Here is a 23256-nt window from a genome sequence, read left to right as displayed (position 1 = left end):
CTGGAGGCTGGCTTCTGTGTCCGCCCGGCTTTCTTTTTCCCCATGGCGCGGTGCCTGTAGGTGGGTTTTTGCGGCCTCAGTTGCGCTGTGCTGTGCTGTGCTGCGCTGGCTGGCTTGCTTGCAGCTGCGAGCGCGTTCTCTCAGCGCTGTGCTGCGCGTGTCCGCCGGCAAGTCGTGCAGGCGCGTGCCTCGCGCTTCGGCCTCGGTGGCGCTCTCGTCGGGAGCGTGCCCTGCTGCAGTCCAAAGGCCGCTCTCAGCGCTGTACTCACAATAGAGCACGCTCTCTGCCTCGGGAGCGCGCTCGGCACTGCGGTGCGGTGTGCGCTCCTGCGCTGAGCTACACGTGCCCCCAGGTGTTGTGCCGGGCCGTTACACACAATTTTATGCAGGTCCCGGTCCAAATGGGCGGCCGGAATCCTGCCGACTACGCCAGATGTAAAAGGCGCTATATAGCGCCCGACCCGGCACAGACCACGCAGAGGCAACGTGTACAAAACACACAGGTTTATTTTCTTCAGCCGTGGGCTGCGCCTTCCCGTGTCCCACAGGCCCAACACAGTCCCAAACACAGTCCCAAAACACAATCTTACAATTCTCCACCACTCCTCCCAGGCAAGCTTCGTCTCCTTCTTCCTCCCAACTCTGGCTCGCCGAGTGGTGGTGGCTGGGCCTTTATAGCCCACCGGAAGCATTCCAGGTGATTAACCACCTGGTCCCGATTGCACCTCGGGTGGGGCTGAAAGCTCGTCCAGCCGGGCTGTGGGAAGCAGGCAGCTCCCCCTAGCGCCACGCCGGGCCCCAACCAAGCTGTGGAGGACTCCATCTCCCATGGAGCCCTGCGGGTGGTTGGGGAGTCACTGACGGCCAGGGAGGCTGCCACCAAGCGCCCGGGGAGGTATTGGACTTCCCATGGCGGCTCCCCCGGAGCATAAGCAACAGAGGCGTCCCTACCGGGCATGGGACCCGGCTGTCCTTCACAATATATATATATATATATAAAGAAAAAACTACCTATAGAAAAATGTGAGTCTCACTGTTTTTGTGAGAAAATTGTCCTCAAAGATGTCTCTTGCATCAGCTGCAAAGCCAGCCTTTATGCACATATATGGCACAGCTTAATGAATAAAGAGGTGGCTGTCACTTGTTAATAATGGCATGTACCCCAGTCTGAGACTTTAGAGCACACAAGAATGACAAGCCTGTCGTGAGCTCTTTTCACATCACACTGCAAGCGTCTTAGCAGATTAATGACAGCAAGTGCTCTGAGCTCACCTTGGCACTGCCACTACCTGCTATTTAAGTGACTCATCAGGACTTGCAGAAGCTTCAGCATGAAGCTGACATTGGACTCCATTTGCCTGAGAGCCGGGGATAATTAGGATGTTTAGCATTTACATGGGAATGTGGAAGTTTCAGCTGACACCTTCAAGCCTGGTTCCTCTGAGGCATTGCTAATGGTTTGTTTTTCCGTCACTGAGGCCCTTAGAATACCAGCCACGACTCACAAAGTTCCCATTATGCAGCTACACACTCTTCACCTAAAGTCGGGCCCTCAGTCCTACCAGTGAGGTTAACCACACCGCCTGCATGCAAAGGAAAAGCTGGGGTCTCGAGTGAAAGGGTAAAAAAAAAAAACGAAAAAGATCAGAAGTGTGAGACTCAGTACACAAAGCGGACATGCAGCTCTGGCTTTGAAGAGAAGGTCTGAGTGAAAACAAGACTGTTGTTAAGTCACAGACTGGCAGCTTAGGTGTTACCATTTAGCTGTTACGTTTAGAACAGTTCAAGCCTTCCTCTGCTGCATAATTTAGAAGGTATTAGTACAGCCACTAAATAGATCATAATTAAGAAATCGGAGTAGAAGACTACAGTGCTGTTCAACAGTAAAGAACAAAGACAAGCTTACCAAAGAGGTCATCTGATTTAGTTCTGCTCTGTGGGATTTTTATATTATTTTTTTTTCTTACTATGAATTGCTTTGCTATTATACACCCATTTTAGGTTTTTAAATATGTAGAATTCAAATACTGCAGTGTATGTTTAATTTCAAATTGAAAGTAGTTAACATTATTTTGCACCATTTTGGATTTTCATGGGCACCGCCATTTTGTGGCTGTTGTTTACTAGCTGCCTCAGACACGTATTGGAAGTGAGTAGCGGGTGCCTTTGTCTACATGATGCGTAAAAGGTCACCGATGTTGTCTTCTCCTCATCCAAAAAGCAAAGCTTTGTTTAGCAAGTTCTTCTTTAAAATACGTTCCTGGTTACAGGTCTTATCGCTGGTTTTCTTCAGCTTCAATTTTTAATACGTGTTTTGGTTTTGTCATCAGGTTGTAGATTTTTGCAGTTATGTTTCTCCCATTGTTTTGCAACATGTCTCTTCTTCTTGTCCTTTTTTTATTATTTTTGTGCTACTTTCCATCCTTAAGCACAAGGTGAGGTTGGCAGCTCCATACAGGGTTGGTTCCTGCCTTGCCACTTCAAATTATATGATGGGCAGATATTCTGATTTTCATCCCACATACCAGAGATCTACATGTTAATCAGTGATTCTCTGTTTTTCCAGCGGGTCTGATTTTGATTTGATTTACTTTATTAATTCCTAAGGGGGAACTGTCATTTTGCTTGACCTTTGGAGGTCAGAGCGCAGCACTCCTGAAGCAATTTTCAGGTTAAGGGCCTTGCTCAAGGGCCCAATGGAGTACGATCTCATCTGGCAGTAACAGGCTTTGAATTGGCAACCTTCCAAATACCAGTGCAGATCCTTAGCCACAGAGTCACCACTCCTCCTTGTGTGCCCTGTGATGGACTGGCACTGACTCTGGGTTGATTTCTTGTCTTTTACCCTAATTCTGCTAGGACAGGCTGTGGCCAACTGAATATGCTTAAGTAGCTTTGAAAGTGGATGGATGAAGTGAACTCACCTGAGTGTGAATGTCCCTTGCAACACACACACATACACATCCATCCATTTATCCATCCAACACCTTTTCTATACATGTGTAAATACTAAACACGCTGATAATTCATATTGTACAACATTGTCCTGTTTGAATGCATAAAGTATGACAACACTGTGAAAATGTATAATTACAATAAGACAATGTTCTTTGCATTGGATTCACTGTCTCCCACAGCCCCTGGTGGTTCATTTCGAATGTGCCAGGGAGAGGTGAGTTTACTTGTGCTTAAATGTTTGACCCTCTGCTCAGTATTTTGACAATTCTTTGAGTATGTATGTCGAGCCCTGTTGACTTTGGATTGACTTTAGTGTTACACACAACTCCTTTCTTGTCTTTTGTGCTGTTATGGAGCTTCATTCTTGCTACAAGCAGTTTTGTGAAGAATAAATCGTTTTCTTTGTAAAAGAATCTTTGAGAATCATATCTCCCTCTAGTGGAGGGAGGCTTAGAAGGCTGGCGTCTTTCAACATCTGCAATAAGATGCTGCAGATGTTCTATCAGGCGGTTGTGGCGAGCACCCTCTTCTACGCGGTGGTGTGCTGGGGAGGCAGCATAAAGAAGAGGGATGCCTCACGCCTGGACAAACTGGTGATGAAGGCAGGCTCTATTGTAGGCACAGAGCTGGACAGTGTGACATCAGTGGCAGAGCGACGGGCACTGAGCAGGCTCCTGTCAATAATTGAAAATCCACTGCATCCACTGAACAGGATCATCTCCAGAAGGAGATGTCCTCCTCCAATGACAGACTAAGGAGATCGTTCCTCCCCCACACTATGCGACTCTTCAATTCCACCTGGGGGTTAAACGTTAATATTATACAAAATTATTGTCTGTCTGTTATACTTTCATTGTTATCAATCTTTAATTTAATATTGTTTTCATCAGTATGCTGCTGCTGGAATATGTAAATTTCCTCTTGGGATTAATAAAGTATCTATCTATCTATCTATCTATCTATCTATCTATCTATCTATCTATCTATCTATCTATCTATTTCTGGAAGTGTTTCTGGAACAATAGTTAACACTAACTGCTAACATGTTCTATGGCACCTACAGTGGGTAGGGAGTGGGCTCTTACCAATGAATTGGTAAAAGATTCATACACACAGCTAGCGTCTCAAAGGTTGGCAGTGGCCATTTTCGTAAGAATCAAATAAATTCCCTGTGTTTAATGTCACTCTCTTCTGTGATTTTTCACATATTCTCATTTAGCTTCTATGTATCTGAACATAACGGTCTATTTAATGGTCATGCTCTAGACAGAGTGGTGTCACACATTTAATATTTTTGATTATTTTATTCAGTTGATTTCTTAGCAGCGCCGAACCAAACACCCAGTAGATTCTATAGACCCTCACTCCCTGGAGGACACTCTCTGCACATTTTCACAGTCGTTCACATTCTGATTCTGGAGCTTCTTGTGTGGCTTGTAATGGGATGAAGATGACCTCTTGGTTCTGCGGAGGAGGCGTTTTGCATGGACTTCCGACACCTGAATCTGGGGTGGGTGCTTGTTTCACGTTTTCAACATATTTACGTTCCTGCCGAGCAAGGTTGGCCTCTGGCTTTGGCTTCAGGTGCTTAACGCGCTTGAGCTTGACCATCTCCTTCCCCTCCTTGGTACAAGGAAGTAGCGCACTGACATCCCTGCGGAACTTGGAGCTCAAGCCAAAGTAGATGATGGGATTATAAAAGCTGGCCGACTTGGCAAAAAGTCTGGTGAAAATGCTAGTCATGTTAGGCACATGGAAGCCACAGGCGGACCACATAGAGATGACAGCATAGGGAGACCAGGCTATAATGAAAGCTGTGCAGATTACAATGGACACCTACAGAAAGAAAAAAGGGGGATTAGAAAAATCACATTAAGTGACTGAGAAAGTGTGGTTTTTAAAAATGGCGAGAACTGATTTTCAATCACCAGCCCTACTGCATGAAAAACACATGACATCAGTCCTGCTTACTATTTATTGCATAAATGAAAATTTCTCTTGGATATCTTGCAGTCTTAAATTGTTCCACTGCCCATACTTGTTTTGCTCTTCTCAGCCTCGTCTGATGCATCTTCGTTCCCTTCGCCTTACTCCCATTGCTTTCATACCTGCTACTCCAGAACCAGCTTTCTTTCACTCCACTGACCTGGCCATTTATTTAGATTTGTGCGGATTCCAGGGTTTTCAGCATGCTCTTTTCTTTTTCAATTGTCCAGTCATAAAACTACGGAAGCTCTGACTCGCACAATAAAAAAAATCTTGGTCATACATGAAGATATCCAATATGTACGAGATGTTTTCATGTTACTATCACGTACATACGAGATAAAGTCTCATATATATGTGAAAACATGTCAAACTTACATAAAAGTATTTTCAAGTATTTACGGGATAGGTGTTATCCCATAGTTGTTTTCACTGTGTGGTTTAGAGCTTCCATAAAAAAACAGATACATGTAATGTTAAACTAGAATACTTTTATAAAGTCTGTGTAATAAAGTTTGTTTATTTAAATATTATAAAAAATTAAAAACACGTATCTTTGGAAATTTTAAGGTCCTGAAATGCATGTGAATATTTCGGAGATTGTTTGGAGGTCTTGGAGTTCACAGGGCTCAAAATCAGATGTTCAAATTAAGGGCTGCTTTCCTGGTTTATTTTCTTCATCTTCTTCATCTTCCACACTGTTTCCACTTTTCTGGTCATCGCAGCATAAAATACGCTGCTAAGTCAGACGATGAGTTTCACCATTGTAACCATCAGAGACTTACAGATTGACGATTCAGTGTTAATTTAATTTACGGTCTCTGGGTTTCTTCCACTTTTCATTTGTTTTCGTAATTGTCATTTTTCTTTTTCTATTTGTAAAGCATATTGAGCTAGACTTTTTGTAAAGAAATGCTTATAAATAAATGAATGTTGTTTTACTGTACATTACATTTAATTTGTTTTAATGACAGATCTGCTTGAAGAGAATTGTGGACATACAGTGTCCTCCAAAATTTTTGGAACAAAGACATGTTTTTCCTTCATTTACCCCATCTGCTCCACAGTTTAAAATTACAACTCAAACACCAGATGTGATTGAAGTGCACATTGCAGACGTTTAAGGATATCTGCATACATTTTCTACACTGTTCCCTCATTTCAGGTCACCATAATTTCTGGACACAGCAATGGTAGGACTATTAAAGCCATTGTCACGTGTAATTCTTTGTCGCAGATCCCTGACATGTAATGACTGCTTGAAGTCTGTGATTCACAGATCACACATATGGAAAGCCTGTTCATTTGGATTTAAATCAGATGACTGGCTTGGCCATTTAAGAATTTTTAGTTTTTTTAGCTTTGCCTCAGCATTAAGTTTGGATCATTATCTTGTTGGAGGATGACGTGCTATCCACTGAGTTTGGAGGCATTTACTGAACTTGAGTAGATCAGATGTCTCTACACACCTCAGAACTAATTAATTAATTAATCAGCAGTTCCATCATCAATGAGGAGAAGTGTGCCAGGACGTGTGGCATCCATACATGCCCATAACACCCCCATCACCATGTTTGACAGTCGAGGTGGTCTGCTTTAGATCTCAGGCAGTTACTTTTGGTCTCCACACTTTGCTTCTGCCATCACTCTGATCAGGTTCATCTTTGTCTTGTCTGTCCACAGGATCTTTTCCTAGAATTCTGCAGGCTCTTTGAAGTCCATTCTTAGAAACTGCAATCTGGCCATCCTGCTTTTGTGGCTGACATCTTGCAGAGTGTCTCTGACACACACACATCAGCCTCCTGAAGACTGTTTCTGGTCAGTCGCACAGGCGTTTGGGGCTTTTTCTTGACCATTGTGAGGATTCTTCTGTCGTTGCCAGTGGAGCGAGGTCTTCCTTGGCCTACCAGTCCCTTTTTATGGTTACTGAGCTCACCAGTGTGTTCTTTGTTCTTCATGATATTCCCGACAGTTGATTTCAGTCATCCTAAGGTTTTACTGATGTCTCCAATGGTTTTATACTTGTGTTTCAGTCCCTTAATGGCTTCTTTGACTTTCACTGGCACAGCTCTTGCCCTCATGTTAAACTATGGCAACTACAGACTCCATAGGGCAGAAGCAGGCCGAGGTATCTTATGAAGCAATGAAACCCACCTGAGGAGTCACAAACACCTGTGACGCCAATTGTTCCAAATATTATGGTGCCCTAAAATGGGGGGACCGTGGAGAAAAAGGTGCGGTGACCGAAAATTTCTGCAAATCCCCTTCAATGAAAGACTGCAATGTGCTTTTTAATTATGTCTGAATTGGTTTTTTTTGTAATTTTAAACTGTGGAGTAGAGGGATAAATCACTGGCAATTTAGGTGATTCCTCATTATCTGCCCTACCACTTAGTTTGGTATAATTTGCATATCAAGTTAGCCATCTTATTGATTATATTCTTGTCCTTGTTGTTTGTATATTAACATGTCTAGAGCTGGGTCTAGAGGGATATCCATCTTGTCCATCTGTCTTTCCAAGGCTATGGGCATGAGAAACCAGTAAGAAATGGTGGCCTTAGGGTCCTTAAGGGTAACCATGCAGGCATTTTCAGGGCTGTGGCCCAGCACCTGGTGATGTAGCTTAAACAAGTCTGATTATCTGTTGTAGGCCTGAATCTCCTGTCATCCTGTACTTCACATCCTTCCAGTGAAACGTGATTAACACTCCCTCCATCGGAACATCTGAGACCAGAAAAATGTAAGAATCTGCTCCAAATTAATATTAAGACAATGTTTTATCTCATTTGTTAAAGTACAAAACCAGGTAGGAAAAAAAAGATTAAATGAGAGAATTACAAAATAATATATACTAACTTGTTATTATAATACCCTAAAATTATGCAGGCAACCTGCCAGTGAAAATGTCTGATCAACTGACAGAGAGTTAGAGAGTATTTTGTATTGTAAATTATAGGAATTTTTTTTTAAGTTAATCAAATAATTTCTTTAATAACAAAAGTACTTAATTGAAGTAATTTTTTGAAAAGTTCTTTTAAGTTGTGGCTTTCTCATTTTGGAAATTTTTATTTATTTATTTATTTTTTTTTATTTTTATTAATTTAATTGCACTCCATACAAAGCAATCAAGTTTTTACAAAAAGAAAAATATAGTTAAGAACAGATCGATCCCCACCCTTGAGAGAGAGCAAGCCAAACGGCATAAAATTTTACAGCTTTTAAACATACCTAAATTAATAAATTCTCTATGCTTCATGAACTTATTTTAAAATATTACTGATTAGATCCTGCCATGTTTTGAAAAAGTCTGTACGGATCCTCTAACTGAGTATTTGATTTTTTCCAATTTCAAATAATATAACACATCAGTTTCCCACTGACTTAAAAGAGGAGAGTTTGGGTTCTTCCAGTTTATCAGAATAAGTCTGCGTGCCAACAGTGTAGTGAATGCAATCACAATTTGTTTGTCTTTCTCCACTTTAAGACCCTCTGGAAGAACATCAAACACAGCTGTTAATGGGTTAGGAGGGATTGTGAGTCCAAGGCTGTCTGAAAGGTAATTAAAAATTTTTGTCCAGAATAATGTTAATTTGGTGCAGGCCCAGAACATGTGACCCAGTGAGGCTGGAACTAGTTTGCAGCGTTCGCAGGTTGGATCATGTCCTGGAAACATTTTGGAGAGTTTTAGTCGAGACAGATGTGCTCGATATATAATTTTGAGTTGTATAATTGTATGCTTTGCGATATGGAGCTCGAGTGAATTCTCTGCATTGCTACTTTCCACTCCTCTTCTGATATATTAATTGAGAGATCTTTTTCCCAGTGTCCTCTTGGATCTTTGAAAGGAAGGGATTGTAAAATGATTTTATATATTGTAGAGATGGAGTCTAAGTCCTTGAGATTGAGCAATATTTTTTCCAGCATGGGTGAGGGTGCAAGATGAGGAAAATCTGGAAGGTTCTGTTTAACAAAGTTCCTGATTTGAAGATAGTGAAAGAAATGTTTAGCTGGAATGTTAAATTTGGAATGTAATTGTTCATAGGATGCAAAGACGTTGTCTATATAAAGATCTCTAAGCAAGTTAATTCCAAATTTTTTCCAGATATTAAAAACTGCATATGTTTGTGAAGGTTGAAAGAGGTGGTTCTTTGCAGGGGTGCCACAGAAAGAAGCTTCTCCGTCTTAAAATGCTTTCTACATTGGTTCCAGATTCTAAGTGAGTGGAGCACAATTGGGTTATTAGTGGATTGCCGATAACGTGTGTTTATTGGAGCACAAAGCAAGGAATACAAAGAAGTACTGCAGGATTTTACTTCTATTGCGGTCCAAGCCTGTGTATGTTCTTCTATTTGTGTCCAGGTTCTTATCGACTGTATATTTGCCGCCCAGTAATAAAACTGGAAGTTAGGTAGAGCCATGCCGCCTTCTGCCTTTTGTCTTTGTAGGGTCGCTCTTTTGATGCGTGGATGTTTTGAATTCCAAATAAATGAGGTTATTGTTGAATCTAATTGCTTAAAGAATGATTTATTAATGTATATTGGGATGTTTTGAAATAAAAAAAGGAGTTTAGGAAGAATATTCATCTTAACAGTGTTAATTCTTCCAGCTAGAGTGAGATGAAGGGTTGACCATCTATGCAAGTCTTGTTTAATTTTTTCCATGCAGACGGCGAAATTTTGTTGATAAAGAGCTTTATGTTTACTTGTGATGTTTACCCCGAGGTATTTAAACTGTTCTGCAATGATTAAAGGTAGGGTATCTAATCTAATATTATATGCTTGAGAATTCACTGGAAAGAGTACACTTTTATTCAGATTAATTCTGAGACCAGAGATCTTTTGAAATTCTGTGAGTGCTGCTAAGACTGCAGGTACAGAATTTTCTGGGTCCGATATATACAGTACCATGTCATCTGCATATAATGAGATTTTCTGTTCCAGTCCTTCTCTGCTAATCCCCTTTATCTGATCATTATTTCGACAATGTATTGCCAGTGGTTCAATGGCAATCGCAAACAGCAGCGGTGACAAGGGGCATCCTTGTCTAGTGCCACGTTCTAGTTTAAAGTAGTCTGAGCAAATGTTATTGATGCAAACTGAAGCTTCTGGGTTCATTTTGGAAATTAAACAAAACACTCTTGCAGTTCACACTTTGAGCCGAAAATCAAAATGGTCTCAGGGTTGTATTTCAGCCATTGTTCCTCCAGTGTCCGGGGTTCAAATCCTTCTTTCATGTTCTTTTTGTTCATTTATTTAAGGTGTTACTTATTTTCATTATTCCTTGTTTTTCATTTTGTTTCTAAGACATTGTTATGTGCCTTGTGTTTTGTGGGTGGTTCCCCAAGAGGCGGGACCACCAGCCCATTATGGTCCTCATTCCTAGGCGAGTTTTTCCTACGGAGCCTTGTGGTTCATTTGAATGCACTAGGGTGTCATTGAGTTTATTTGTGATTTTTCCTGTATTTGTGCTTTTGTGATACTACTCAATTTTGTTGGTCTGCTGCTCTGTTTTTTTTATCATTATCTTTATTACTATATTGGGACTTTGTTTGCACTGGATTGCCTTATTGTTTTGGGCAACTCCAATTGCCTTTTCTGCTCCATGGAGCTTTATTTTTATTGAAGAGCACTTTTGAAGAATAAATCTTTTTATTTGATAATGATCCTGATTTAATAATCACCTTTATACTGTATCAAGCTGCATATATCTCCGTTTAGTGGCAATTTTTGGAACTCTTGTGTTTTGGGACACTTTGTTCATAACATCCAGAACCTAGCTAAGTACTCACTAGAGCACAGGAAGGAGAAAAATGCCTCCTCTGAAATTGATTAGAGCTCAGTAGGGACAGAACAGGTAAATTTTAAATAGAAAAGAGCGCCCAAGAAGGTGCAGGCACCAGTTTGGTGCGGGTGTGCATTGGCACGTTTAGCTCTGTGGTTAATTGAGTAGCTGGCTGACCACGTGCAGATCAGTCAGACACCTCAATGATGCTACGGGGGGCACAGCTCATCGCAGCTGTACCCAGTTAGGCAGCAGAGTACATAAGGAGCCTACATGGGTCAGAAAGAGGGAGAGCAAGCAATTAAGAGAAAGCTAGAACAGAGCCATGAAAGCAGCATCAGGTGGAGAGGCAGGACAAGCTCACCAGCCAGTGTGTGAGAGACAACAAGGTCGTAGGCCCCGTGATGGACCAAAGGATCAGCGCTCTACGGGCAGATTGTCCACACTGACTGTCTGGAGCAGAGGGTTCATTCAAAGTGGAACTGAGACACGCCAGGGGCATGGGGAGGATGACGAGAGGATAACTGACTCTGAGTGGTCTGGCTGACACAGCTCGAGGCAGCCAAGATGGAGGTTGGGTTGGTGAGGACCCAGGGAGATGAAGTAGCAGTTTTACTGGGCTTGTCTAAGAGTGGAAAGAACATTGACCTTATGATTGTGTTGTTGGTTTTTATTCTTATTTTAAATCTTGATTTTAAACTCATGGGTCATCACTCTTTAAAAGGATTATTTATTGATGTATTGTGGAAGAGAGCACTGTACTTTTTGGACGTGTTTGTGTATTTGATTTTAATAAAAGCAATGTATCATATTTATACACCTACCCCTTGCCTTGTGTGTGTCCTCATTTGCCTGGCTCATCTCAGTAATGTTATTGACAGTGCTTGGGTTCAAGAGGCTCCTCGAAGGAACTGGTAGCATGGAGCTAACCTGCACTGCCACACCTGTGGACAGAATGGCCTCTTCTTGCCAACATTCGTAACATTGGGTGGCTCTGAAAAGCCTAAATGTTGGCCACCTTCCAATCAGACCTTTTAGGGCCTAACTCAATGTAACTTTTTCTCTGGATTCCCTTAACTAAGTTGTCCTCTCTCTACAGAAAATGTGCCGAGATTCCTTTGGCTTGTGAGTCTTTTTTTCAAAAACATTTTTGCATGTGTATCTCACTCACCCGCGTAACATCCCTCTCCATCTTTCGCTGTCTTTCAGTAAGGTCCCCCGCAGCTGTTAAGGCGTGGCTGGTCTTGACTTTGTTTATAATCGACACATAGGAAAAGATCATCACAGTGACTGGCAGACAGAAACAGCAGATAAAGATGGACACGATGTAGGACTTGTAGATGGTGGAAAAGGTGGCTTTGGCCCAGTCGATTTCACAGGTCCCATATCCACGATCTGGAGATAGAAACAAACCAAAAAACGGAATGATGAATACCAAGTAATATGATCACACTGAACATGTAGCTGTTTCTCTTCTGTTTTAACTAAGGCATATAGCTGTACAAGTCCATTTCTATTTTGTATTGTGTTTTTCATATTCACGTTTGTCAGAAAATCTGACATGAAATTACAATCTGGCGATTCTAAATTGGCCCTAAGGTGTGTGCTTTGTGTGTGGGTGTGTTTGTGTGTGTCCTGCGGTGGGTTGGCACCCTGCCCGGGATTGGTTCCTGCCTTGTGCCCTGTGTTGGCTGGGATTGGCTCCGGCAGACCCCCGTGACCCTGTATTCGGATTCAGCGGGTTAGAAAATGGATGGATGAAATGTGATGAAGAGCTTCCTATGGTATGAATGTCCATTTCAGTTTATATCGCATCTTTCTATTAGGAATGCATTACGTCATGTGACGATGTAATTATTGTCATTTCATTTTTGAAATGTTATTCACAGTGCCTTACAAACGTGTTGAAGCCCTTAATCTGTTGTCTAATTTTACTGAACATTGAAACTTGTTCTCTGTATTACTTTTACTTCAGAGTACATTAGAACTTCAGAACATTAGAACAATCTAGACAAGAACATTCTGGCCAACAAAGCTTGCCAGTTCTATCCACTTAATTCTTCTAAAAAACATCAAGTCAAGCTTTGAAAGTCCCTAAAATCTTATTGTCTACCACACTACTTGGCCACTTATTCCAAGTGTCTGTGGTTCTCTCTGTAAAGAAAAAACTTCCTAATGTTTGTGTGAAATTTTCCCTTAACAAGTTTCCAACTGTGTCCTCGTGTTCTTGTTGAATTCATTTTAAAGTCCACTGGACTAATTCCCTTCATAATTTTAAACACTTCAATCAAGTCACCTCTTAATCTCCTTTTACCTAAAAGGCTCAGCTCTTTTAATCTTTCCTCATAACTCATCCCCTGTAGCCCTGGAATAAGCCTAGTTGCTCTTCTCTTTGACCTTTTCTAGTGCTATTATGTCCTTTTTGTGGTCTGGAGACCAAAACAGCACCCAGGACTCCAGAGGAGGCCTCACCAGTGCTCAGAAGCATAATGTTTACAATGTTTGGGTGGCTCCACGTTTTTTATGTGACAATGTTTTATGTCACTAAAAATCTTAAGAAGACAAAAGGACGTGTTCACATTGTATTGTTCTGCAACACTGAAACATGGCGGATTTAATTTGGCTGTTTAGATACGGAACAACAGAGGAAGACTCTCTTTAATGTCAAAACAAGAGCTGTGCCCTTGTATCAAGCATCTCAGAGTAGCAGCCCAGTCCTACCTGGCTCAAAAAATCTCAGAGTGATGCGAATTTGATCCTAATATTAGAATTAGGAATAACAGTATTTCCTCAATTTTCCTAATTGTTGTTAATTTTTGTTCCTTTTATTTATGTTAATGTTGCTTTTGTTGATTATGTGCATTATTCTTTGTTTTTGATCTTGTCTATAAGTTGTCTTTGTTATGTTCCATGTCTTTTGTGGGTGGTCTCCCTAGAGGCCCAATTACTACCCTGCACCCTACAAATCAGGAGTATCTCCCGCAGTTCCTGGTGATTCCTTTCAAATGTGCCCAGGTATAGTGAGTTTATTTGTGCTTTATTGTCTTTTTTTATGATTAACTGATTAATTGACTTTCTGCTCTGTTCCTTTTGATTATGTCTTTGGATTCTGTATTGGAACTTTGTTCGGATTGCCTTGTGTTTCAAGTAACTCCATTTTGCCTTTGTGCTCCACAGAACTTCATAGTGATTGGAATACTTTTTGTGAAGATTTCATCTTTTATAAAGATTCAGTGCTTGCTCTTATTAGTAGCCAGGGTTTGATGGTGATATCCCCCTCTAGTGGGAATTATTGGATGTGCTTTTGGAGCTTACTGGGATTTATGTGCTTTGGGACTCCTAGTCCATGAGACTTGAATTAGGAAACTGCTGCTAACTTCACTAGGATTTATGAGGATTTATGGGGATTTTAAGTATTTTGTATGTATTTTTAAGAGTTTAAGTTTTATTTTGTAACTACAATGGGGCTTGTCACATTTTTCTTTACTCGATTAAACAGTATTGTTAGATTGATTTGCCATGCGCGTTGCACTGATTGTTTAGCGATTTTGTTTTTTTTTTTTCATTTTATTATTACTTCCCTAGTTCTTAGGAGGTTTGTGGGGTTTCGTTGCAGATTACGAAGTTCATTTGTGCTAATGCTTTAATGGGAGCCTTGATTAGTCGTATTGTATTTATTTATCTGTTGTTTGTAATAAATATTATGTATATGACTCCATAAAGGCAGGAGCATTTATTATATTAAATGCCAGACTTGTGCTACAAACAGATATCATAGTATCAACACACAGGTTCTCATGGATTCACACTGTATTATTCCTGACATTGTTGCAATGCAGCAACAAATTACATGCAGCTTAGTGGAGTATCCTACCTTCTTCTTTTTCTTCTTCTCCTACTGCTTTAAACATTATTATCATTATTATTATTGTGGTGAGGGTTAGGATTAGGGTCTCCATGCAAACTCTAAAACGTCATCATGAATCATGAAATCATGCCATCATTCATTCTGAAACGTGAACTACTCGTCACTGTCAGTGGATGCAGGATGCTATTTCATGTGCTGCTCTGGGGATGGACAAGTTCTTATTCTGGTCAGACTTTCACTGCAATTCCTAGGCGTGATTATGAGATTCTAGATAAATACGGGCACAAGTCTAAATTCATTTTTAATTTGAAACTTTAATTTCCATAAGTGGCCTAGTCAAAGCTCTGATCTCAAACAGTTGTGGAATTATTTATAAATCAGGCACACTAGCAACATTGGATCGGTTTAAATAAAGTGGGCCGACCTGCCTGGGAGTATTGACCAAAGTGAAGACACACTGAAAAAAAAGACTTAACGAAGCTACTGTCATGATTCTTGACTTGTCTCATGTTTTTAAATTGTAAATATTGTTTTCCTTCTGCAGTGGGCTGGCGCCCTGCCCGGGATTTGTTTCCTGCCTTGCGCCCTGTGTTGGCTGGGATTGGCTCCAGCAGACCCCCATGACCCTGTAGTTAGGATATAGCGGGTTGGATAATGAATGGATGGATATTGTTTTCCTTGTTTATAGAGTTATTAATTATTCATAAATGATGTACTGTTTGATTTGTTTCCTCACCTGCTATTTTGCATCACAGTAGCCATTTTACATAGCAGAAATGTAATTACAGTATGTGAGTTTGATGGGTTCTGATGGTCGTCTTTGCTTTCATTAATTCCTTATTTGACTTCACGTCTCGTGAGTTACTGCTTTTGCTTTTCAGCTGTAGTGCTTGTGTATGAATTAGTTTTATGATTTCTCTCTCTCTATTAGTCTTCGGTTTATGGTCCCTAACCTGTTTAAACGACATCTCCTGGTCATTCCATGCAAATTTGGTTGCATCCTGGTGCTGCCTTAAGCGATATTGCTGCAAAAGGTCACTTGACGAAATATCACATTGAATACTTATGCAAAGAGAATATTTCCATCTTTTTCTTCTTATTTCCTAGCACAACATGATTATTAACTCATTTAAACTCATTTGAGTTTCATTGCTCAATGATGACTACATAATCTGTTTTTTGGTAAAAAAGTATTAAAAGGTCCAAACACTATTTTGTATTTTTGTTTTTATTTTTTATGTTTTTATATTTTACTGTTATCACAGTGACGTGATTGTGTCTCCCTTTTGAGTATTTGATTTTCTTTTTATGGGGCTGCCATTTTGTGTGTCTCTAATCACTATTATCCTATGGAAGTGAGTAGGAGTATTTAAGTAAAAATCAAGAGAAAAAGGCAAAGTCAAAACTGAAAAATAATCAAAACGTGAGAAGTCAGCCACACTGATAACAATGAGACAAAAATCCAAGTCAGAAATTCAAACTAAGTCAAAAACCAAACAGGCAAAAGTAATAAGATTTAAAGGCATAAAATAAGTTGTTTTGAATCCACAAACTCGGAGAGCAAAGTGCTCCTAAAGATGACCTTTTAACCTTTATCATCATTAACCAGAGGTCACAGCCTCCAAGAACACGCCCCTAACAGCACGAGAGGCTGCCCTAGCAACAGGAAGTCAAATTAGCAGCTGTCGTGAATAAAAAAAAAAAGCGATAAAAGTCAGAAAAATGGAATAACAGAAACAATATTTAATTGAGAGATTCAGATTGAGATTCTAGGACTCAAGAACCCCATCAAACAAGTGCTAGACCTTGTAAAATGATAAGGAAAAGTGTAGGAAAATGTAAGCAATGGATCAATTCTTGACACTTGCTATGACGCACCTGTCACGTGACCTATAGTATCATGGCGGCTATGAGTTAAAAGATGGCGGCACAGACTGCAGCAGCAACAGCTTGTGTCTCCACCTAAAAATGTTATATTACTTTACCCCATTTAGTTTGTAGTGGTGATCATATGTCTTAAATAATCTCGCTCCATCTTATATATCGGAGTGTCTGACACCTTACATTCCAAATCGTAACCTTAGGTCTTCAAATGAGTGTCTGATTAGAATTCCAAGAGCTAAACTTAAACGAAGTGGTGAGGTGGCCTTCTGTTGTTAGGCACCTAAAATCTGGAATAGCCAGCCAATAGGAAATCGCCAGGTTGATACGGTGGAGCACTTTAAAAAACTACTAAAAACACATTACTTTCACATGGCTTTCTCATAACTTCATTTTAGTTTAATCCTGATGCTATGTATATTCAATTAATTATCATTACTATTCATGGTGGTTCCAAAATCCGTACTAACCTGCGCCACCACCACCTGATCAAAGCCCCATGATGTCCCTACATTGATGCACTAAAGGCCAGATGTCCACGTGACAGTCATCATCAAGTCCTTCCATAAGTACCCTGAATACAATGAGGACTGATCATTTATGTTAGGTAGAATGCCTAGAGGAGGCTGGCCGGTCTCATGGCCTGGAACCTCTGCAGATTTTATTTTTTCTCCAGCCGTTTGGAGTTTTTTTTTTTTTTTGTTTTTTCTGTTCTCCCTGGCCATCGGACCTTACTTTTATTCTATGCTAATTAGTGTTCTCTTATTTTAATTCTTACTTTGTCTTTTTTCTCTTTCTTCATCATGTAAAGCACTTTGAGCTACATTATTTGTATGAAAATGTGCTATATAAATAAATGTTGTTGTTGTTGTTTGCACAGAGAAAGTACATGACAAAGATTTGGATTAAATGGGACCCAATACCGACCAACTCTGGACAACGAAAAAAACGGTGTGCAGTATCCATGGAAAAAAGGAAAAAGAAAATTTCTCAAATGACTTGTGCTGCACAATCCACATGTCTGACATCCGTTTATATGCTTAAAACGTCAGGAATTGACGTATGCAGGTATTTTTTAAAAAAAATATTTTTAATACTTCGAGAAAACATAGTGTGGTGTACAAGATAAACAGGAAAGATGCATTCCCATAATTCTGTGCATTTCAAATGAAGAGAAGATTCTTGAGCTATAAATGAGGAGGAGAGGTGGATCTTTAAAGCCACAGAAAGGAAAGATCTCTTGAGAGGCAAGTACTCAAAAAATTAAAAATGTTTAGCTATGAACAGTTCTGGAGTTGACACATTGTTTTGTTTCGACTTTTGGTTTTGATTTGAAGATAAGTTAATCTGCCGTGTAGCAGGACCTCTGCATAGTTGCTAACAAATCTCTTGCTAAACCACATAAAGAAATGTCTGCTCATCTTTGCCCTTCTCTTATCCTGTCTGACTGGACTGTCCATTTTGTTAAAACTCCACATTTTCACATCAGATGCCATTCCATACTTCACTTTGCACTAGCAGCAGAAGATGGTGCACCAACATCCTTAGATATATGAACTCTACATACGGTGCCCTCCATAGCCCTTTTGGGACAAAGACACATTTTTCTTTAATTTACTCCTCTCCTCCACAGCTTAAAACTACAGTGCATATTGCAAACTTTCATTTAAGGGGATTTGCAGACAGTTTGGTCACACAATACTTTTTCTAACCAGTCCCCCCCATTTCAGGGCACTATATTTAGCACTTTGTCACATTATTGAGGTGGATTTTATGTGTACGTACAGTATGCACATGGCCCTAAATGAGCAGTCATCTCTATTCTTCCAAATTGGGGAGAAATCAAATTAAAGAATCAGAAGGAATAGTCATTCACGCAAAGACAGGACATGAGTGATACAGATGAAAATTAGATCAATCGCAATCCTAACAGAAATGTCAAAAACAAAATTGAAACTACAGAAACGTACGAGGAAAAGCAGACTCCTGCTCTAAAGAAATGACAGAGCATGAAAGTTTCCTATACAAGTACAATCCTGAAAAGTCATAAAGGTGAACAATCATTTCAAAGAATTGAAACCTGACCTCTGTAACTTCCCCAGCCCAACAGTGGGGCTCCAGACCAGAAGAAGGCAGCCACCCAGATTAGTCCAAGTGAAACTGCAATGCTGCTGTTGCCAATACAATACGCTGTTAAAAAAAAAAGAGAGACACACAATAAATAAATAACATTTACACAACAAATTTGAAACATATAATTTTATTTTGCACTGGTGCCCTAGATGACTGAGAATCAAGCGTATTCAGATTTGAAAATGGAGTTTCAGTCTCTAACCTAGAAGGAGTCCATGACCTGCTGCCTGGTTAAGGCTTGTGACCCCTTTGCAGAGTGGGCTGATGGGTAAGCAAACGGGCTGTTAATCACTAGGCTGTCAATTCCATTTGTACATCTGAGCCACTGTGTAAGTCACGTAGCCTTCCTGTTCACCACTTGTACTTGTAATATGCTATTGGCTGCTGTTGTAACGGTATTACTGTATGTAAAATAATGGATATGCAAAGACTGGATATTATTTTATGATGTGTTAAGTCACCTGTGACCACTAGCGATATGTCTTGTAACCTCAGTGCACCATCTTCAAATACCATTTTGGGTTTGAAGGCAGCACCTTTACAGACTTCTTCAAAGGTACACACAGGCGCACACACACACGCACAATGCTTCAATCCTCCCTCCAAACTCCTCAGGTGAGCTTTGTCCTCCTTCTCTCCCACACCTGACACCCTAAATGAGGTCAGGTGGCTCTCTTTATGCCAGACCCCTGAGTTCTTCCAGTGTCAAGACATTACACCGAGGAAGCACTCCTAGGTCAGGTGGAGCACCTGTAGAATGGGAAAGCCCATTCTAGACAGTTCCGCTCAGTGGTACTGTTGGCACCCAGCAGGACTGACCAATGGGACTACAATTCCAAAGTTCCCCTTCGGGTGTGTGCATGGGTGATCCAACCAAAGTATTCCACCACCTAGTGTACTGGGGGAGTATATAGGCCTGTTAGACTTTGATTTCATAGTCCCATCAGGGAAAGGGAACACCATCCATTAAGGTCAAGACATCTGGCCATCAGTGCCCTCCATCCACTATGTGGGTCCTTTGGGTGGGTAAGGAACCATTCACCCAGTCAGTCTCAACCTTTCTTTAAACACCATAGCCCAGAAGCCCCATTTTCTATATCTCAGGTGAATTCTTAAGAGGGGATATATAGTCTAATAGTTTTTCGACCCATGCCAGGTCGTCACTCCCTTTCTGTATGTTCATATTTATCTTTTGAGAAAAAAAGAAATCCAATGTCTCAACTAGTGGAGTAGCTGTTAAAGAGATGCAAGGACAAACAAACTGTAATTGCCTTTACTTCACTATTGGCATGTAGATTTACTGTATCTTGCTCAGCATGAAATATCCTAAACCACTTCTTTTAAGTCAGTGAGTAACTGATATTATACAGTCATATGAAAATGTTTGGGAACCCCTCTCAATCTGCATAATAATTGACTCTCCTTTCAACAAAAAGATAACAGTCTTTCATTTCCTAGGAACATCTGAGTTCCAGGGTTTTTTCTGAACAAAGATTTTTAGTGACGCAGTATTTAGTTGTATGAAATTAAATCAAATGTGAAAGACTGGCTGTGCAAAAATGTGGGTCCCCTTGTAATTGTGGTGATTTGAATGCCTGTCACTGCTCAATACTGATTACTTGCAACACCAGATTAGTTGGATTAGCTCATTAAGCCTTGAACTTCATAGACCGGTGTGTCCAATCATGAGAAAAGGTATTTAAGGTGGTCAACTGCAAGTTGTGCTTCCCTTTGACTCTCCTCTGAAGAGTGACAACACGGGATCCTCAAAGCAACTCTCAAAAGATCTGAAAACAAAGATTGTTCAGTATCCTGGTTATGGGGAAGGCTACAAAAAGCTATCTCAGAGATTTAAACTGTCAGTTTCAACTGTAAGGAATGTAATCAGGAAATGGAAGGCCACAGGCACAGTTGCTGTTAAACCCAGCAGGTCTGGCAGGCCAAGAGAAAATACAGGAGCAGCATATGCACAGGATTGTGAGAATGGTCACAGACAACCCACAGATCACCTCCAAAGACCTGCAAGAACATCTTGCTGCAGATGGTGTATCTGTACATCGTTCTACAATTCAGCGCAATTTGCACAGAGAACATCTGTATGGCAGGGTGATGAGAAAGAAGCCCTTTCTGCACTCACGCCAAAACAGAGTCGTTTGTTGTATGTAAATGCTCATTTAAACAAGCCAGATTCATTCTGGAACAAAGTGCTTTGCACTGATAAGACAAAAATGGAGTTATTTGGTCATAACAAAAAGCGCTTTGCATGGCGGAAGAAGAACACCGCATTCCAAGAAAAACACCTGCTACCTCCTGTCAAATTTGGTGGAGGTTCCATCATGTTGTGGGGATGTGTGGCTAGTTCAGGGACTGGGGCCCTTGTTAAAGTCGAAGGTCAGATGAATTCAACCCAATAGCAAAAAATTCTTCAGGATAATGTTCAAGCATCAGTCACAAAGTTAAAGTTACGCGGGATTTGGATATTCCAACAAGACAATGACCCAGAACACAGTTTGAAATTTACAAAGGCGTTCATGCAGAGGAAGAAGTACAATGTTCTGGAAATGTCCGTCACAGTCCCCTGACTTGAATATCATCGAAAAGCTATGGGATGATTTGAAGCAGGCTGTCCATGCTTAGCAGCCATCAAATTTAACTGAACTGGAGAAATTTTGTATGGAGGAATGGTCAAAAATACATCCGTTCAGAATCCAGACACTCATCAAAGGCTATAGGAGGCGTCTAGAGGCTGTTATATTTGTAAACGGAGGCTCAACTAAGTATTGATGTCATATCTCTGTTGGGGTGTCCAAATTTATGCACCTGTCTAATTTTGTTATAATGCATATTGCATATTTTCTGTTAATCCAATAAAATAAAAGGTCACTGCTGAAGTACTACTGTTTCTATAAGGCATGTCATATATTAAAATGAAGTTGCTACTTTGAAAGCTCAGCAAATGATAAACAAAAATCCAAAGAATTAAGAGGGGTTCCCAAACTTTTTCATATGAGTGTATACTACTTGAAATTGGAAAAAATGAAATACTCAGCAGATATGTGCAAAACTTTTTTTAAAGCCTGGCAGGATGTAATTAATAACATTTTAGAATAATAATTCATTTAAATTATGGAGGCAGACGCTCTTCTCCTTTTCATTCTATTTATTTACTTACTTATCTTTTCTACTATTAATGTTTCACTATGTTGGACTAGCTCTCTTTCTCATGGGTTGGGGTTGACTTTTTGTAAAATTTCACTTGCTTGTGTGGAATGTTATTTGATTTTAATAAATTCAATAAAATGTTAAATAAACAAATAAAGCAATGTACACCTAATGTGTGTACAGTAAATGCAGCCATCAGAAAGCAGAATGTTGTCGTCTTTAATGTTCTCAGGTTCTCAGTCAGCTCTTACCTCTGTTGGGATGACAGCCTTTGATATATCGAATAACACTTATGACTGTTAAGGTGTTGATGCTGGCCAGTCCAAACAACAGGGTTAAGAAGCCATCTACCTGCAAGGAGAGCACGAGGTTCTGTTACAAGTGGGCAACGAACAATCCGAGAAAGTGCAGCTTATACTGTACGTACCTCGAAAACCCTTTCATCTTGAAAACCAAGTAAGAGCGTCATGAAGCTGCTTGTGAGAAAAGCATAAGGTAACCTGCACTCACGGGCACAGGACGGGGAGACTTTGGGGTTTCAAGTGTGATTTAGTCAGTAGATCTTTATTTTGCATGGCTCTTTTTTACAGTGATAGCCAGTTATACTGCAGTTGACAATAAAGCACAGGATGAATGTGGCTATAAAGCAAAGACTCAGAAATATATGGCAGGGGGTTTCTGTGTCAGGATCATGTATGTAGTAATAGATTAATAATAATAATAGTTCTTTACATTTTTATTGTGCTTTTTCTGACTACTCAAAGTGCTTTGCATATTATTATTAACCTACAAAGCTTTAAAAGGCCTCACACGGACTACACCAATGAGCTTCTCCATCACTAGGCTCATGTCCACCCACTATGGTCCTCTGATTCTGGCAATCTTGTTGTGGCTCACACTAACCTGCACTCTGTGGGTGACAGCAGGGCCTTCAGCCGTATAGCACCCAGACTTTGGAGGGACCTCCCAAAATTAATGAGATCAGCTGACTCCATTCATTCTTTTTTAAAAAGCAACTTCAGACTCATCTGTTCAGGAAGGCGTTTAGCTGACCCTGACATTCTGCCTCTTCTTTCAGGTAATCTCTCTGTCCTGATGCTCACGATAATCTGTGTGTGTGTATGGGTGTGTTATATCATAAATGATATGATTTGCTCAGGCTATTCTGTTAGTAGTGAATTTAGTATTTTACTCTGCTCTCTTATCTTTTACTCTATTTAATGCTTTGTGTATCCTATATCTATCTGTTTTAGTGTTCTATTTAGGAAACATTTGCATCCAATGTTACACACACTTGAAGTTTCTTTATGAGACTCTGTGAAGCACCTTGAGCTTGGGAAAGGCACTATATAAATAAAATGTATTATTATTATTATTACATTGTGAGTGATGAGCCACCACTAATGTGCAGCACCCACCTGGATGATACGATAGCAGCCATTTTTGTGTCTGTGTGCTCATCACACATTAGCTGTTAGGTGCTGAGA

The 23256-nt window shown here is 40.3% G+C and overlaps 1 protein-coding gene across 1 annotated transcript in view; it reads right to left on the bottom strand.

Annotated features, from left to right (window-relative positions):
* Positions 1-4290: 4290 nt before the first annotated feature.
* The window catches only part of opn6a (opsin 6, group member a), a 33284-nt gene continuing 14318 nt past the window's right edge, over positions 4291-23256 (bottom strand). The window contains exons 3-6 of the mRNA XM_039738374.1: positions 22021-22120; positions 18560-18664; positions 11897-12120; positions 4291-4794 (exon numbers count right to left, since the gene is read on the bottom strand). Coding sequence (XP_039594308.1) covers positions 4351-4794; positions 11897-12120; positions 18560-18664; positions 22021-22120 — 873 coding nt within the window. The 3' untranslated portion in view covers positions 4291-4350. The remainder of the gene's footprint in view (positions 4795-11896; positions 12121-18559; positions 18665-22020; positions 22121-23256) is intronic.

This window comes from Polypterus senegalus, chromosome 16, assembly GCF_016835505.1.
Source record: "Polypterus senegalus isolate Bchr_013 chromosome 16, ASM1683550v1, whole genome shotgun sequence".
Classification (NCBI taxonomy): Eukaryota; Metazoa; Chordata; class Cladistia; order Polypteriformes; family Polypteridae; genus Polypterus; species Polypterus senegalus.
This window is presented reverse-complemented; position numbering and strand designations above follow the sequence as displayed.